The sequence below is a fragment of the Xenopus tropicalis genome, chromosome 6 (assembly GCF_000004195.4).
Source record: "Xenopus tropicalis strain Nigerian chromosome 6, UCB_Xtro_10.0, whole genome shotgun sequence".
Classification (NCBI taxonomy): domain Eukaryota; kingdom Metazoa; phylum Chordata; class Amphibia; order Anura; family Pipidae; genus Xenopus; species Xenopus tropicalis.
This window is the reverse complement of record NC_030682.2, coordinates 13,759,999-13,778,304: the sequence shown is the minus strand read 5'-3', so window position 1 is coordinate 13,778,304 and position 18,306 is coordinate 13,759,999. Positions and strand designations below refer to the sequence as shown.

The 18,306-nt window shown below is 48.6% G+C and overlaps 1 protein-coding gene across 1 annotated transcript; it reads left to right on the top strand.

The window, feature by feature from the left end:
• The first annotated feature begins 4,549 nt into the window (after positions 1 to 4,549).
• Positions 4,550 to 15,212, top strand: exog (endo/exonuclease (5'-3'), endonuclease G-like). The gene is made up of 6 exons (XM_031904149.1): positions 4,550 to 4,710; positions 8,870 to 9,028; positions 9,606 to 9,745; positions 9,882 to 9,958; positions 10,238 to 10,352; positions 13,964 to 15,212. The coding sequence occupies exons 1-6, from the start codon at positions 4,596 to 4,598 to the stop codon at positions 14,417 to 14,419; spliced, it is 1,062 nt and encodes a 353-aa protein (XP_031760009.1). The 5' UTR covers positions 4,550 to 4,595; the 3' UTR covers positions 14,420 to 15,212.
• The last annotated feature ends 3,094 nt before the right edge of the window (positions 15,213 to 18,306 follow it).

Genomic DNA, 18,306 nt, shown 5'->3' with positions numbered 1-18,306 from the left:
CACAGACACCCCAAATTGCCCCCTAACTGGCCTTCAGGCTGGGCCTCCTTACCTTATAACAAAATTACAGATATATAGAAACATTGGGGTAACAATACACTATTCCAGGGGTACCAAGGCACAAACAAACAGCCCCCATAGCAGACAGTTACCAATGGCGCATTCAGAAAAATGGCTAAAAGTAGCCCAAAAATAGCACAATATGCGCAGTGAACAAAGAAATCTTTAATAGTTCAGTTTCACTCTCTCTAACTCATTAATAGCTCATTAAAGGGGACCTGTCACCCTTAGAAATAATTCCAAATCCTTTTCTATCATGTTAGTCGAGCAAAATAAACTTTACTTACACTACACTTTACACTTACACCCCAAAATGCATTTGCCATTGAGGTGATATCTGGAAAGTGCTGAATGGAAAGTGAAAGTAATTGTAATTAAAAATCTGAGCTGTCAATCATATATTGCTTGCCCCGCCTCTATGCCTGTGGCATAGAGGTGGGGCAGGCAATATACGATTGACAGCTCAGATTTTTAAATTCATTTACAACAGGTAATGATGATTAAATTAAAAAAAGGATTTTGGTTTTCATGTTTAAGTTTTTTTGTGTGGGTGACAGGTCCCCTTTAAGGACTGGAGCCAAAAACTGTCCCCCCCCCCCATACACAAGGTGAGGCCTTAATGGGGACTTGATTTTGAAAATTAGACCTGGAAACCCTGCTGGAAGTGTTTCTATTAACAAAATGGGAAGACTGACGCACCAGTGTGGGTTAAGGGAGCCATACATAGTAAGATTTGTTTGTTTGGCCAGGTTGCCAAACGAGCAAATCTTTCCCAATATGCCCACCTTGGGTGTGCGATATCAAGGGACTACATACCTCCCAACTGTCCCGATTTTCGCGGGACAGTCCCTCTTTCGACAGCTCAGCCCGCAGTCCTGGATTCTTACTGAAAAGTCCATCATTTCCCTTTGATCTCCTGCACCGAAGTTAAAAAAGATAAAAATTTAATTAAAAGTAGCTTTTGGCAGAGAGCCCAGAAATCTTAACGAGCATCACTTGTACTTAGATACATTGTTTCTCTCATTTAATTAAACAAGTGGGCTTTTGGCAGAGAGCCCAGAAAGGTAAAAAGATACAACTATAACTAAAAAGCTAAACAGGTCTCCTGGGGGAACTGAGACTCACAGCTTTAAGGGCAATTTCACCTTTTCAGAAAAGCTGTAACAACACATAAAACAGGACCCCTAAACCCCCAGAAACATAGGCGGATTTTCATTAAGGCTTGGGGAGGCTAAGCCTCCCCAAACCTGTGTCCCCAAAATAAAAGCCCCTTCACAAAATTAAAAAAAAAAATCCTCTGAGCGATGTTGTGCTTGGGGGGGGGGGGGGGGGACGCTGCAGTTTAGTGTCTCTAAAGTTAGAACAACAACCTGTTAGTTTGCTAGTGACTCCGGTGTTTGATGACATCATCATGGGATTTCGGACTGCAAATCTCGCGAGATTTCAGAATAGGAATGCATAACCAGAGGCGATCTACTAGTCAGGCACTACTACACAGCACAAGTACAAGTGCAACTCATCCAAAGAAATTGTTGTACTGCTGGTGATCTGGGCTCACAGACACAGCAGGTGCTGATTCTTAAGCTGCTTGTTGTCTGGTATGTAGCTATTATATTTAATATTTACATATCATATTAAATACATACATCTGTGCTGCACAGCTTTGAGACCTTTGGGTTACATGATATAATGTGCTTAAAAAACAAATACTAGGGGCCCCTATATAAAATAGTGCAGCAGTAGACAGTGTACCTGCTGGGAGTTCCTGTTAAAAGTCTAGAGGTCCTGGTTACATTCAGTAGCATTTAGGCTAAACCAGTATAAAGAGGTAGCAGCAGGCAATATGTCTGAAGCTCTTATTTAAGCTGCCAAAGTGCTTGCATTGGGGGGTCCCTGCAATGATTGGGATGAAATAGGAGGCAGTTTGTGTTAGAGTGCCTAGTGAAAATGGTATACAGCAGAAGTCAGTCAGTGTCTAGCCCAGGGGTGCCCGAGGTAGATCGTGACCCACTAGCTGAAATAAAATTGTTTTTTGTCACCTGATATCTATAATATCCCTTTCCCCTACCCTAACAGATGGAGGGTATATAACGTGCTGGTTTTGTATCTAAAGACTGTGTCTCGCTGTATATAACGTGCGTGGGATGTCAGTACCTGCTGCCTCTCTCTCTATAAAGCTAACTTAAACACATCTAAAGGTGAGGTTCACTTTTAAGTTAACTTGTAGTATGTTATAGAATGGCCTATTCCTAGCAACTTTGCAATTGGTCTTCCTAGTTAATTTTTTATAGTTTTTTAATAATTTGCCTTTTGCTTCTGCCTCTTTCCAGCTTTCAAATGAGGGTCACTGACCAAAAAGTATTGCTCTGTGAGGTTACAGTTTTATTTTCCAATGCAGGCCCCTTAACTATTCATATTTCCATCTCTTGTTTAAACCACTACCTGGTAAATAAGACCCTAGCAACCAGATAGCTGCTGAAATACCAAATGGAGAGCTGCTGAACAATAACTGAAAAACCATTAAAAATAAAAGAGGACCTATTGCAATATCAATGTCTACATCATATTAAAAGTTAATTTAAAGGTTAACTACCACTTGAAGCTAACTGATCACAAACACAAATGTATAGAGAACCCCTAACAGAAGTGCACGTATGAATGCTTTTACATCCTAAGCATTTTAGGGTTAAAAAAAGCACCCCCACCCGCACTTTTGCGCAGTATCCCTGGGAGTCAGTGGGAACCGCAAGAGGTAGTTGTGAGGTTAACTTTTTTTTTACACCAGCAGCGAATCCACTAAGTCTCACATTAGCTGTAGGTCAGTCTGTGTATTGACCATCTTTAGCCTCCCCAAACAAAAAAGTCATCCTCCGCCTATGCCCAGAAATGTGTTCAAACTTTAAATAACCTTCCAAATCTAGTCAAATGGGAGTGGTATTTAGGGGGTGTGGTCAAAAAATTGCCGTGCTGTGCGGGGCATTTATTTTTGTCCCTCTTTCAGTTTTGAAAATGTTGGGAGGTATGGGACTAGGAGAAGTTGGAGCGAGGACTGCATCAATGAGCCTGTCCAATAGACATCTGCCCAATTTTTTGTCGAGATTTCGGGGGGGGGGGGGATGTCAGTAGGAGGGCACCATACACAGGCAGATAAGCTGCTAAATCGGTCTTAAAGACCCAAATGGGTGGCTGTAACCTGCCTGTGTAATGGCCGCCTTTCGATGAAACACAGGACCAGACTGGCCTAAAGGTCCCCATACACGAGCAGATGCGCTCGCTTGGCGATGTCGCCAAGCGAGCGGATCTTCACCCGATATCCCCACCTACGGGTGGGCGATATCGGGGAGTGTTTAGGTAAAATGGGGCAATGGGTCAGTCGGTTCGGGGACCGCATCAACGAGCTGATGCGGTCCCCGATCCGACTGGATTTTTTAACCTGCCCGATTGATATCTGGCCAATTTCAGGCCAGATATTGGTCGGCCAGGCCCCTCGGTTCTGCCTCTACATGGGCCCATAAGCTGCCGAATCCGTCCAAGGGACTGATAACGGCAGCTATAATCGGCCCGTGTATGGGGACCTTAAGATTCCATAGTCACTACTTTATGGTGGTGGTGGGGTTCTATTTTCGATCCCATTCCAGGGCTGGTGAGAGGGTAGATGCTCTTAATATGTGGGAGACTTTACAGGTCGGTATAGGAGCCCTCAGCACTTACAAAAGCCATTTGAATATCAACAACCCGCCCAATGCTCTGAGGCAAATATCCCCATTCCCTGCCCCTGGCAATTATAATCTACTGGCGGGAAGGCCCCACCTCAGAGTTGCCAGATTTATTTTTCCAAACCAGCCAGTCAGAAATCAGTTCTAAACCAGCCCAAAACTAGTCAAAAGCCACTTGGAAAGTAGCCCAAAAATAGCCCAATATGCGCAATGAAAAAAATGTCTAAAAAATAAAAGTATATATGAGAAAATATGCCTTTTTAAAGTGTATAATTGCTACCCATGCCCTGCGCCCCCTCTCCAGTAACTGGGATGGCTGATGTTTCCCTCTATGCCCAGTCCATGCAGGTTACTGTAGTTTTGCTGCTTCAGGTTCAGCAAAGAATAGAAAAGGGAGCGTCTGTCTATAATTGCATGCTGGGTATTGTAGTTTTAGCTTAATCTTAGCTGTAGGCTAAATGTAAGATACAAACTACATTACCCAGCATGCATTGGGATAGGCATGTCTGAGAAATAAAACTTTGGCTCCTTTTCAAACTACAAACCCGCCAAGGCTTCAAAAACTAGCCCAAATTTGTATCTCGGCGGATTTGTACTTTGGAAACCCGCCTAGGCTTTAAATTAGTAGCCCAATTTGGCAGATAACCCACCAACCTGCCAACCCTGCTCCCTACAAGTATAATCTACCGGCGGGAAGCCCGGCGCAACCATACAGGACTGGGTTAGAGAGTTAGCCCCGCCCACGCCCCGCCCCGTCTCTCTCTCATCAGCACCTCTGAGCGCCTTGGCGCATATCCGGAAGTCCCCCCTGTATGAGGGATGGTGGGATCATTCTCCCGGCGGTTTCTCGGGGGCTTTGTACTGGGGGCCGCGGCGAGTAGCGCTTCCTGCCTGGCCGCCCTGCAGCTGTATGAGCGAAGGGAACCCCAACTGGGTGAGAGATGTAGGCTTGGCCATTGGGGCCAGTAGTGTGCCAGCGAATTCTCTCTGTATTCATTCATAGCCTGCCAGCCATTTATGTGCCAGTTCCCAGCTCCCAGCTTGCCCATATAGTACGTGCCTCTATAGTCATTGCCCACAATGGTTCTATCCCCCTGCCAGCCTGTGCTTACCCTCCTTATATCCCCCTGCCAGCCTGTGCTTACCCTCCTTATATCCCCCTGCCAGCCTGTGCTTACCCTCCTTATATCCCCCTGCCAGCCTGTGCTTACCCTCCTTATATCCCCCTGCCAGCCTGTTCTACCCTCCTTATATACCCCTGCCAGCCTGTTCTACCCTCCTTATATCCCCCTGCCAGCCTGTGCTACCCACCTTGTCTATATACCACCCGCAGCAAGTAACTACCTTGTCTCTTATATACCCCCCTGCCAGCCTGTGCTTACCCTCCTTATACCCCCCTGCCAGCCTGTGCTTACCCTCCTTATATACCCCTGCCAGCCTGTGCTTACCCTCCTTATATCCCCCTGCCAGCCTGTGCTTACCCTCCTTATATCCCCCTGCCAGCCTGTGCTTACCCTCCTTATATACCCCTGCCAGCCTGTGCTTACCCTCCTTATATACCCCTGCCAGCCTGTTCTACCCTCCTTATATACCCCTGCCAGCCTGTTTCTACCCTCCTTATATCCCCCTGCCAGCCTGTGCTACCCACCTTGTCTATATACCACCCGCAGCAAGTAACTACCTTGTCTCTTATATACCCCCCTGCCAGCCTGTGCTTACCCTCCTTATACCCCCCTGCCAGCCTGTGCTTACCCTCCTTATATCCCCCTGCCAGCCTGTGCTTACCCTCCTTATATCCCCCTGCCAGCCTGTGCTTACCCTCCTTATATCCCCCTGCCAGCCTGTGCTTACCCTCCTTATATACCCCTGCCAGCCTGTGCTTACCCTCCTTATATACCCCTGCCAGCCTGTGCTTACCCTCCTTATATACCCCTGCCAGCCTGTGCTTACCCTCCTTATATACCCCTGCCAGCCTGTTCTACCCTCCTTATATCCCCCTGCCAGCCTGTGCTACCCACCTTGTCTATATACCACCCGCAGCAAGTAACTACCTTGTCTCTTATATACCCCCCTGCCAGCCTGTGCTTACCCTCCTTATACCCCCCTGCCAGCCTGTGCTTACCCTCCTTATATCCCCCTGCCAGCCTGTGCTTACCCTCCTTATATCCCCCTGCCAGCCTGTGCTTACCCTCCTTATATCCCCCTGCCAGCCTGTGCTTACCCTCCTTATATACCCCTGCCAGCCTGTGCTTACCCTCCTTATATACCCCTGCCAGCCTGTGCTTACCCTCCTTATATACCCCTGCCAGCCTGTGCTACCCTCCTTATATCCCCCTGCCAGCCTGTGCTTACCCTCCTTATATACCCCTGCCAGCCTGTGCTTACCCTCCTTATATACCCCTGCCAGCCTGTGCTTACCCTCCTTATATACCCCTGCCAGCCTGTGCTACCCTCCTTATATCCCCCTGCCAGCCTGTGCTTACCCTCCTTATATACCCCTGCCAGCCTGTGCTTACCCTCCTTATATCCCCCTGCCAGCCTGTGCTTACCCTCCTTATATACCCCTGCCAGCCTGTGCTTACCCTCCTTATATCCCCCTGCCAGCCTGTGCTTACCCTCCTTATATCCCCCTGCCAGCCTGTGCTTACCCTCCTTATATCCCCCTGCCAGCCTGTGCTACCCACCTTGTCTATATACCACCCGCAGCAAGTAACTACCTTGTCTCTTATATACCCCCCTGCCAGCCTGTGCTTACCCTCCTTATACCCCCCTGCCAGCCTGTGCTTACCCTCCTTATATACCCCTGCCAGCCTGTGCTTACCCTCCTTATATCCCCCTGCCAGCCTGTGCTTACCCTCCTTATATCCCCCTGCCAGCCTGTGCTTACCCTCCTTATATACCCCTGCCAGCCTGTGCTTACCCTCCTTATATACCCCTGCCAGCCTGTGCTTACCCTCCTTATATACCCCTGCCAGCCTGTTCTACCCTCCTTATATACCCCTGCCAGCCTGTGCTTACCCTCCTTATATACCCCTGCCAGCCTGTGCTTACCCTCCTTATATACCCCTGCCAGCCTGTGCTACCCTCCTTATATCCCCCTGCCAGCCTGTGCTTACCCTCCTTATATACCCCTGCCAGCCTGTGCTTACCCTCCTTATATACCCCTGCCAGCCTGTGCTTACCCTCCTTATATACCCCTGCCAGCCTGTGCTACCCTCCTTATATCCCCCTGCCAGCCTGTGCTTACCCTCCTTATATACCCCTGCCAGCCTGTGCTTACCCTCCTTATATCCCCCTGCCAGCCTGTGCTTACCCTCCTTATATACCCCTGCCAGCCTGTGCTTACCCTCCTTATATCCCCCTGCCAGCCTGTGCTTACCCTCCTTATATACCCCTGCCAGCCTGTGCTTACCCTCCTTATATCCCCCTGCCAGCCTGTGCTTACCCTCCTTATATCCCCCTGCCAGCCTGTGCTTACCCTCCTTATATCCCCCTGCCAGCCTGTGCTTACCCTCCTTATATACCCCTGCCAGCCTGTGCTTACCCTCCTTATATACCCCTGCCAGCCGTGCTTACCCTCCTTATATCCCCCTGCCAGCCGTGCTTACCCTCCTTATATACCCCTGCCAGCCTGTTCTACCCTCCTAATATACCCCTGCCAGCCTTTTCTACCCTCCTTATATACCCCTGCCAGCCTGTGCTTACCCTCCTTATATACCCCTGCCAGCCTGTTCTACCCTCCTTATATACCCCTGCCAGCCTGTGCTTATCCTCCTTATATACCCCTGCCAGCCTGTGCTACCCTCCTTATATACACCTGCCAGCCTGGCCTTACCCTCCTTATATACCCCTGCCAGCCGTGCTTACCCTCCTTATATACCCCTGCCAGCCTGTGCTTACCCTCCTTATATCCCTCTGCCAGCCTGTGCTTACCCTCCTTATATCCCCCTGCCAGCCTGTGCTTACCCTCCTTATATCCCCCTGCCAGCCTGTGCTTACCCTCCTTATATACCCCTGCCAGCCTGTGCTTACCCTCCTTATATACCCCTGCCAGCCGTGTTACCCTCCTTATATCCCCCTGCCAGCCGTGCTTACCCTCCTTATATACCCCTGCCAGCCTGTTCTACCCTCCTAATATACCCCTGCCAGCCTGTTCTACCCTCCTTATATACCCCTGCCAGCCTGTGCTTACCCTCCTTATATACCCCTGCCAGCCTGTTCTACCCTCCTTATATACCCCTGCCAGCCTGTGCTTATCCTCCTTATATACCCCTGCCAGCCTGTGCTACCCTCCTTATATACACCTGCCAGCCTGGCCTTACCCTCCTTATATACCCCTGCCAGCCGTGCTTACCCTCCTTATATACCCCTGCCAGCCTGTGCTTACCCTCCTTATATCCCCCTGCCAGCCTGTGCTTACCCTCCTTATATCCCCCTGCCAGCCTGTGCTTACCCTCCTTATATCCCCCTGCCAGCCTATGCTTACCCTCCTTATATACCCCTTCCAGCCTGGCACTCATCTTGCCTATATATCCCTTCCAGCCAGTGACTGCCTATACTCCCACCAGCCTGTGCTTATCCTGCCTATATAGTGTTCCAGCCTGAGAAACCTACCCTGTATTTATATTTCCCTTTCAGTCAGTAACTACATTGCTTTTATACCCCTGCTATCTTGTTCTTACCCTCCCTTTATACCCCTGCCAGCCTATGCCTACCTACATTGCCTATATATCCTTCCAGTCAGTGGCTACTTTGCTTCTGCCAGCCTGTACCTACCCTGACTATATACACCTCCAGCCTGAGCTTCTCTACCCCTACCTGCTATTCTGTGCGCCCATGCCAGCCCATACCAGCCCAATAATATCATTATTTTATATCCCACAGTCATACATTCATCAAGTCCATACCGTGCTACTGTAGCCATGTCTGTCAGCCCATGATGTTACATGATTGTAAGCTCTGCAGTGCAGGGAACCACTATTTCTAAAATAGTCTGTATGTTTGAGCTTTGCAGCACTGTACTGTAGGAGCTTCTGAAACAGCAGGATTGATTTGTCTTCTATCTATGAAGTATTCATTCTTTTTATTATTAGCTCCTGTAGCTCCGGTACAAAAGGATCCTTTGGAAGAATACGGATTTCCACTCACTGGCTATGAAGCCCGACATTATATAAATCATGCTTTATCCTATGATCCTGCAAAGAGAACCCCAAAATGGGTAATTGAACATCTCTCCGGAACCAAAATTGTAGGTGAGTATCCAAATAGTGACACCTCAACAGTGGCCTTATGTCTAGATCCGATTTCGACAGTTTGGGTATTTCAGTTATAACCCATAACTAGAACTTTCAGTGATAAACCAGTTTTCCTTAGTAAGTAGGGATGTGCCGAATCCAGGATTTGGTTTGGGATTCGCCCAAGATCTGGCCTTTTTCAGCAGGACTCGGATTTGGCTAAATAGGATTCGGGGTTCGGCCGGATCCTAAAACAGTGGATTTGGTGCATCGCTAATAGTAAGAGAAGGAAGTCCAGGACTAGCTATAGTGAGTCAGGCTAAAGGTAGTTAGTAGAACAACCAGATCCTTTGCCAAGTAAAGCAGAAAGGGTTAATACCCCAAGTGCCCCATACCAGCATAGGAGGATAGGCTTAGGGTTAGAGGGGTCCCTAAGGAGCAGCACTCTGATGGCCTGGTACTCTGAACTGGACCTCTATGACCTAGAACTGCTACCTTGCCTATGCCTATGCCTTCAGTGCCACCTTAAAAAAGTATTGACATTAAGTGCCCCTCTGTGCATTTACCACCTTCTTATTACCATGTTTCCTATCAGGTAGTGCTGACAGGAAACACTGTAAATTTAAGCCCGATCCAAATATCCCCAAGATGTTCAGCGCTACTAACGAGGACTACCTGCGGAGTGGCTGGACAAGGGGCCACATGGCACCGGCGGGAGACAACAAGTTTTCTACGGTGGGCTGTTTTATCTCATATTGCCCATTTTATTTGGGCAATCTGCATTAACAGTGTGTCTGTTTTTATTGCTCTATATATTGATCCATTATATATATATATAGAAATAATATGCAGTTCTGTGTGTTCCCACCAGGAGGCGATGGCAGAGACATTCTATCTTTCCAACATTGTGCCGCAAAACTATGAGAATAACGCTGGTTTTTGGAACAGGTGCATTTATTTTCTCTCCTCCTCTCTTCCCACAAGTATTAATAGAAATATACAGACATATAATATTCTGTCTATACAGTAAAGTTGCTGTGACAACAATATGGCAGATATTGTGCAAAACCCAAGTATAAAAAGATGCAATACGCAGTACCTTCATTCTTTACTCCCTACGTCAATAAAAATGTGTTGGTGAAAATCAATGTAATAGTTTCACAGGTCCTAGAGTTTTAGAATAATAACAACTGTCTTTTTATTTTCTTCAATTCCTTTTCTTTTGAGGATGGAAATGTACTGCAGGGATCTGACAAAGAGATTCGAGGATGTATGGGTGGTTTCAGGCCCTCTGGAGTTGCCCACGTTACATGAAGATGGAAAGAAAAGGGTCATGTATGAGGTGAGATGGGTTTATTCCTTTTGTATTTGAGAATATTTGCAACAAATGAAAAATGTGTAGTAACAGTAGGGATAATAGTCTCTGGGAAGGGACTGTGGCTGTGGGATAGCAGGTATAGTAGGGAGAGATGGTGCCTATAGTAGCAGTGGGATAATAGCCTCTGGGAAGGGACTGGAGCTGTGGGATAGCAGGTATAGTAGGGAGAGATGGTGCCTATAGTAGCAGTGGGGGGATAATAGCCTCTGGGAAGGGACTGGGGCTGTGGGATAGCAGGTATAGTAGGGAGAGATGGTGCCTATAGTAGCAGTGGGGGGATAATAGCCTCTGGGAAGGGACTGGGGCTGTGGGATAGAAGGTATAGTAGGGAGAGATGGTGCCTATAGTAGCAGTGGGGGGATAATAGCCTCTGGGAAGGGACTGGGGCTGTGGGATAGCAGGTATAGTAGGGAGAGATGGTGCCTATAGTAGCAGTGGGGGGATAATAGCCTCTGGGAAGGGACTGGGGCTGTGGGATAGCAGGTATAGTAGGGAGAGATGTTGCCTATAGTAGCAGTGGGGGGATAATAGCCTCTGGGAAGGGACTGGGGCTGTGGGATAGCACGTATAGTAGGGAGAGATGGTGCATATAGTAGCAGTGGGGGGATAATAGCCTCTGGGAAGGGACTGGGGCTGTGGGATAGCAGGTATAGTAGGGAGAGATGGTGCCTATAGTAGCAGTGGGGGGATAATAGCCTCTGGGAAGGGACTGGGGCTGTGGGATAGCAGGTATAGTAGGGAGAGATGGTGCCTATAGTAGCAGTGGGGGGATAATAGCCTCTGGGAAGGGACTGGGGCTGTGGGATAGCAGGTATAGTAGGGAGAGATGGTGCCTATAGTAGCAGTGGGGGGATAATAGCCTCTGGGAAGGGACTGGGGCCATGGGATAGCAGGTATAGTAGGGAGAGATGGTGCTTATAGTAGCAGTGGGGGGATAATAGCCTCTGGGAAGGGACTGGGGCCGTGGGATAGCAGGTATAGTAGGGAGAGATGGTGCCTATAGTAGCAGTGGGGGGATAATAGCCTCTGGGAAGGGACTGGGGCCGTGGGATAGCAGGTATAGTAGGGAGAGATGGTGCTTATAGTAGCAGTGGGGGGATAATAGCCTCTGGGAAGGGACTGGGGCCGTGGGATAGCAGGTATAGTAGGGAGAGATGGTGCCTATAGTAGCAGTGGGGGGATAATAGCCTCTGGGAAGGGACTGAGGCCGTGGGATAGCAGGTATAGTAGGGAGAGATGGTGCCTATAGTAGCAGTGGGGGGATAATAGCCTCTGGGATGGGACTGGGGCCGTGGGATAGCAAGTATAGTAGGGAGAGATGGTGCCTATAGTAGCAGTGGGGGTATAATAGCCTCTGGGAAGGGACTGGGGCTGTGGGATAGCAGGTATAGTAGGGAGAGATGGTGCCTATAGTAGCAGTGGGGGGGGATAATAGCCCCTGGGAAGGGACTGGGGCTGTGGGATAGCAGGTATAGTAGGGAGAGATGGTGCCTATAGTAGCAGTGGGATAATAGCCTCTGGGAAGGGACTGGGGCTGTGGGATAGCAGGTATATTAGGGAGAGATGGTGCCTATAGTAGCAGTGGGGGGATAATAGCCTCTGGGAAGGGACTGGGGCTGTGGGATAGCAGGTATAGTAGGGAGAGATGGTGCCTATAGTAGCAGTGGGGGGGGGATAATAGCCCCTGGGAAGGGACTGGGGCTGTGGGATAGCAGGTATAGTAGGGAGAGATGGTGCCTATAGTAGCAGTGGGGGGATAATAGCCTCTGGGAAGGGACTGGGGCTGTGGGATAGCAGGTATAGTAGGGAGAGATGGTGCCTATAGTAGCAGTGGGGGGATAATAGCCTCTGGGAAGGGACTGGGGCTGTGGGATAGCAGGTATAGTAGGGAGAGATGGTGCCTATAGTAGCAGTGGGGGGATAATAGCCTCTGGGAAGGGACTGGGGCTGTGGGATAGCAGGTATAGTACGGAGAGATGGTGCCTATAGTAGCAGTGGGGGGATAATAGCCTCTGGGAAGGGACTGGGGCTGTGGGATAGCAGGTATAGTAGGGAGAGATGGTGCCTATAGTAGCAGTGGGGGGATAATAGCCTCTGGGAAGGGACTGGGGCTGTGGGATAGCAGGTATAGTAGGGAGAGATGGTGCCTATAGTAGCAGTGGGGGGATAATAGCCTCTGGGAAGGGACTGGGGCTGTGGGATAGCAGGTATAGTAGGGAGAGATGGTGCCTATAGTAGCAGTGGGGGGATAATAGCCTCTGGGAAGGGACTGGGGCTGTGGGATAGCAGGTATAGTAGGGAGAGATGGTGCCTATAGTAGCAGTGGGATAGTAGTTTATGTATATGTATAAAGTTTTTGCTCTCCTATAAAGGACAAGTGTTCTTGAGGCAGAATATAGGAAGCAATGCCAATTTGCAATTTGCCAAGATATTTTCATATCTGGTGGAAAAAAAATGCAGTGACTCGTGAAATTAAGTTTGTCTTATCTTTAAAAGAGACAATTTTGCTTTATTTCTCAGCTACAGAGAGAGACTTTGCACATTTGCTCATATTGCTTTTTTTGAAAGATTATAATCAGACAAATGAGGCCATCGGAAAGTCAAATTATTGCTGCCAGAAAATCCTTTGTATCACAGTAATACGAGGTTCAGTGAGGGTCGCAAGGAGAACATTGTCACGGGCCTCTATACGTTATGCAGTTGTAATGTGTACAGAAGCTTCTATACTTAATAACGGCCATTTATATAAAGTGATGGTGGGATAAATAGAGTAAAAATGGCATGGGGGTCTGAGGATTTTACCTTAAACCACTGGATGGAAACTGCATTGTAATTCATCCTGCACGGGCTTATGATAAGGATATTAGCAGTCACTGAGGGGTTCTGTGCCCATATAAAGGCACAAGGCTGCAGGCTGAGTTATACAGGGAACTCTGAGTATCACTCATGTATTATAAGGGATAATGTACCCCCTACTGTAAATGATAAGGATATTAGCAGCCACTGAGGGGTTCTGTGCCCATATAAAGGCACAAGGCTGCAGGCTGAGTTATACAGGGAACTCTGAGTATCACTCATGTATTATAAGGGATAATGTACCCCCTACTGTAAATGATAAGGATATTAGCAGCCACTGAGGGGTTCTGTGCCCATATAAAGGCACAAGGCTGCAGGCTGAGTTATACAGGGAACTCTGAGTATCACTCATGTATTATAAGGGATAATGTACCCCCTACTGTAAATGATAAGGATATTAGCAGTCACTGAGGGGTTCTGTGCCCATATAAAGGCACAAGGCTGCAGGCTGAGTTATACAGGGAACTCTGAGTATCACTCATGTATTATAAGGGATAATGTACCCCCTACTGTAAATGATAAGGATATTAGCAGTCACTGAGGGGTTCTGTGCCCCCCATATAAAGGCACAAGGCTGCAGGCTGAGTTATACAGGGAACTCTGAGTATCACTCGTGTTTTATAAGGGATAACATATGAAGATGGTTAAGTTTCCCTTTAATCATGGTGTTGTTCCTTTCCATAATAACCCGCCTGTCCCTGTCTGTGCCCGGCCTGCAGGTCATTGGAGCCGATGATGTTTCTGTGCCCTCCCATCTTTACAAGGTGATCCTGGTCAGGGGGAAAGGCTCCGAGCAGCCTCTTGCCGTTGGGGCATTCGTGGTGCCCAATTCCCCCATTGGTTTTGATCGGCAGCTTCCTGAATACCAAGTCCAACTGGAGGATCTGGAAAAAATGTCCGGCTTGGTATTCTTTCCTCAACTGGACAGGGACAAAGGCCTGAAGCCTCTGTGCGACGTGGATTCCTGCAGACTCATTCAGCTCCACGAGTTCAAACTGTACATCGCTGCGCGCAGGGTGGGGGGGGCGCGCAACCTGCACAAACTGGAGCGCATCCTCGCCGAATTAAAGGAGGAGGGAATCACCCCCGACGATTATTTCTTGAACCTCTACGAAAAGAAAAGGGAAGAGTTTTCACTCCAGAGTGGGACCGGCCGTGATGAGAAAAAAGGATAAACGCAAGCGACATGGCAGCTCCTTCTTTGAAAAGAGTTCAAATTTTATTCGTTACATACACAGTCATACATATTATGATATGCAGTGAAATGCTTAAACGACTACTATTGACCTCAATTACCAATATATATATATATATATATATATAAAAAAAAATAGAATAACATAAAATTGACTTAATAGACAAAAACAAAGTAAAAGAATCAGAGCAGTCGCGACGGCAGCCGACCTCACCGGCGCCATCTTACGGAATAAAGAGCGTTATGCCTTTTTAACAGATACACAAAAATAATCAGCACTCTAACCCCTACTGGGCAATACTGTGTCAGGCTCTATTCACTGGTCAGATGGTTAAAGTCTCACTTTAAGACCAACTGCATAGCAGAAGCTAAATGCCTGTCTTTGTGTCTAATACTATAGCTCATAGTTGTACCGTTAGGCTGTCAGTGGTGGCAGTTTATGCTCCTTTTTTGTGGTGCCAAGGCTCATAGACAAGAGTCTATAGAAATGAAGATTCCATATCGTTCCTATCATGTCATTCTGTGCATTGACTATTGCTATAGCCTAGAATGCTTGCATTGTGCTGCCACTAGAGGGCGCCATGGAATCAGGATATTTGTGGCTGCTGTGCCTTCTCATTGCACAATAGGAAGTTTGTGACGCGCTGCTTTTGGGTTTATACATTTAAAAATGTTTTGCTTTTTTTTTTTTTTTTTAAATTGTTACAGTAAATAAATGAATATCTGCCTATTTTTGTACGGATATTTTTTTTAATAAAACGCTATTAACATTTTTTCTGGATGGAGATTTTTTTTTTTATTTCTGTTGGGAGTAAAATCAGAGCAGGGACTTCCAAATCCCCCAGAATGATAACCCCCCCCCCCCCCCCATTTTCTTTTATAAGGAAACCCTCACACACAATTACCCCCATCAGTCTACCACAAAGCAGGGTAAAATGGTAGCTGCCCAATGGGTTCAGTTCCTGTCGGCTGTACAGCGGAATTCCTGCAGGAAATCAATTCTAAGTATATTTCATGTTATCTCAATGAAATAGAAACCTGAGTATAATGTAACATTCCCCCCCATAGGGTTAATTCTACAGGTATATGTGCCCCTAGGGGCTCAAAGTGTGCCCCCCTCCACCTGTTGTATTTGTTGCACTTTTCACTGAGCGGGCGTCATTCTTGAAAAAACCTGCAACTTTTGTGACGAAAACACAACAGTTCAGTTTTGCCAGTGATTACTCAGTCAAGAAAAGCAAGTCAACATTCTCAGATCACAGACCAATGAGAGAATCAGTACAGCTCAGCAGTGTAGCATTGTAGCACTAATATGACCCAGTACAGCAGCCTTGATTATGCAAGAAAGTCTTTGGTGAAGGAAGGTAAAACAGTTCAACATTTTCATATGAACCAATGCAGCTCACCGGTGCACCATGATAGCACTTATGTGAACAAACTCAGCAGCTTTGATTATGAAAGGAAGTCTTTGGTGAAGGAAAAGTAAAACAGTTCAACATTGTATGAAACTTATGTGAAGAAATACAGCGGCTTGATTTTGCCATGAACTGTTTTGTGAAGGAAAGTAAAACAGTTTAACGTTTGTAGTTTGCTGACTAATCAAAAGCCACTGGACCCACTGGTATACCTTGGTTTGGGCCAAGCTTTCCTGATGCTCTCCCCACCTGGGACCTAACTGAGCCCCGCCTCCAGCTCTGGCTACATCTATTTATAGGCAAGCCTGCCCCTCCCATCTGTGACCGGAAAGGGGTGGGTTAGGGTCAGAATGGGGTGGGTTAGGGTCGGAATGGGGTGGGTTAGGGTCGGAATGGGGTGGGTTAGGGTCAGAATGGAGTGGGTTAGGGTCAGAATGGAGTGGGTTAGGGTCGGATTGGGGTGGGTTAGGGTCGGATTGGGGTGGGTTAGGGTCGGAATGGGGTGGGTTAGGGTCGGAATGGGGTGGGTTAGGGTCGGAATGGAGTGGGTTAGGGTTGGATTGGGGTGGGTTAGGGTTGGATTGGGGTGGGTTAGGGTCGGAATGGGGTGGGTTAGGGTCGGAATGGGGTGGGTTAGGGTTGGATTGGGGTGGGTTAGGGTCGGAATGGGGTGGGTTAGGGTTGGATTGGAGTGGGTTAGGGTCTTAATAAGGTGGGTTAGGGTTGGATTGGGGTGGGTTAGGGTCAGAATGGAGTGGGTTAGGGTCGGATTGGGGTGGGTTAGGGTTGGATTGGGGTGGGTTAGGGTCGGAATGGGGTGGGTTAGGGTTGGATTGGAGTGGGTTAGGGTCTTAATAAGGTGGGTTAGGGTTGGATTGGGGTGGGTTAGGGTCGGAATGGGGTGGGTTAGGGTCGGAAAGGGGTGGGTTAGGGTTGGATTGGAGTGGGTTAGGGTTGGAAAGAGGTGGGTTAGGGTCGGATTGGGGTGGGTTAGGGTCGGAATGGGGTGGGTTAGGGTCGGAATGGGGTGGGTTAGGGTCGGATTGGGGTGGGTTAGGGTCGGAATGGGGTGGGTTAGGGTCGGATTGGGGTGGGTTAGGGTCGGAATGGGGTGGGTTAGGGTCGGAATGGGGTGGGTTAGGGTTGGATTGGGGTGGGTTAGGGTTGGATTGGGGTGGGTTAGGGTCGGAATGGGGTGGGTTAGGGTCGGAATGGAGTGGGTTAGGGTCAGAATGGAGTGGGTTAGGGTCGGATTGGGGTGGGTTAGGGTCGGATTGGGGTGGGTTAGGGTCGGAATGGGGTGGGTTAGGGTTGGATTGGAGTGGGTTAGGGTCTTAATAAGGTGGGTTAGGGTTGGATTGGGGTGGGTTAGGGTCGGAATGGGGTGGGTTAGGGTCGGAAAGGGGTGGGTTAGGGTTGGATTGGAGTGGGTTAGGGTTGGAAAGAGGTGGGTTAGGGTCGGATTGGGGTGGGTTAGGGTCGGAATGGGGTGGGTTAGGGTCGGAATGGGGTGGGTTAGGGTCGGATTGGGGTGGGTTAGGGTCGGAATGGGGTGGGTTAGGGTCGGATTGGGGTGGGTTAGGGTCGGAATGGGGTGGGTTAGGGTCGGATTGGGGTGGGTTAGGGTCGGAATGGGGTGGGTTAGGGTCGGATTGGGGTGGGTTAGGGTCTTAATAAGGTGGGTTAGGGTCGGAATGGGGTGGGTTAGGGTCGGAAAGGGATGGGTTAGGGTTGGATTGGAGTTGGGTGGGTTAGGGTTGGAAAGGGGTGGGTTAGGGTTGGATTGGAGTGGGGTGGGTTAGGGTTAGAAAGGGGTGGGTTAGGGTTGGAAAGGGGTGGGTTAGGGTCGGATTGGGGTGGGTTAGGGTCGGATTGGGGTGGGTTAGGGTCGGAATGGGGTGGGTTAGGGTCGGAAAGGGATGGGTTAGGGTTGGATTGGAGTGGGGTGGGTTAGGGTTGGAAAGGGGTGGGTTAGGGTTGGATTGGAGTGGGGTGGGTTAGGGTTGGAAAGGGGTGGGTTAGGGTTGGATTGGGGTGGGTTAGGGTCGGATTGGGGTGGGTTAGGGTTGGAATGGGGTGGGTTAGGGTCAAGCCTAGGCAAGCCTGCCCCTCCCATCTGTGACATCAGAGATTGGCTAGGGTGGCCGCGGGCAGGGAGCAGTGGGAGGGGCAGGTTAGGGTCAGGGGTGGGTCTGCTATGTGTCGACCCACACATCACTGTAGCTAGTGGGCTGAAATGAACAGCAGGTGGCGCTGTTCTGTGCCCACAGTAAGTTACACCCTCATATTGTACTTTAGGGTAGGGAAGCAATATGGCAGAACCGACCCGTATGGATAGATAAGGTTCTGTGCAATCTATAAGCTTTCCCCTTACATTGCACTGTAGAAGATGAATAAAAGATGAGGGTGTATTTTCCCTTTACTGGGCTAATTCCGCCAGCGCCGCCGATCA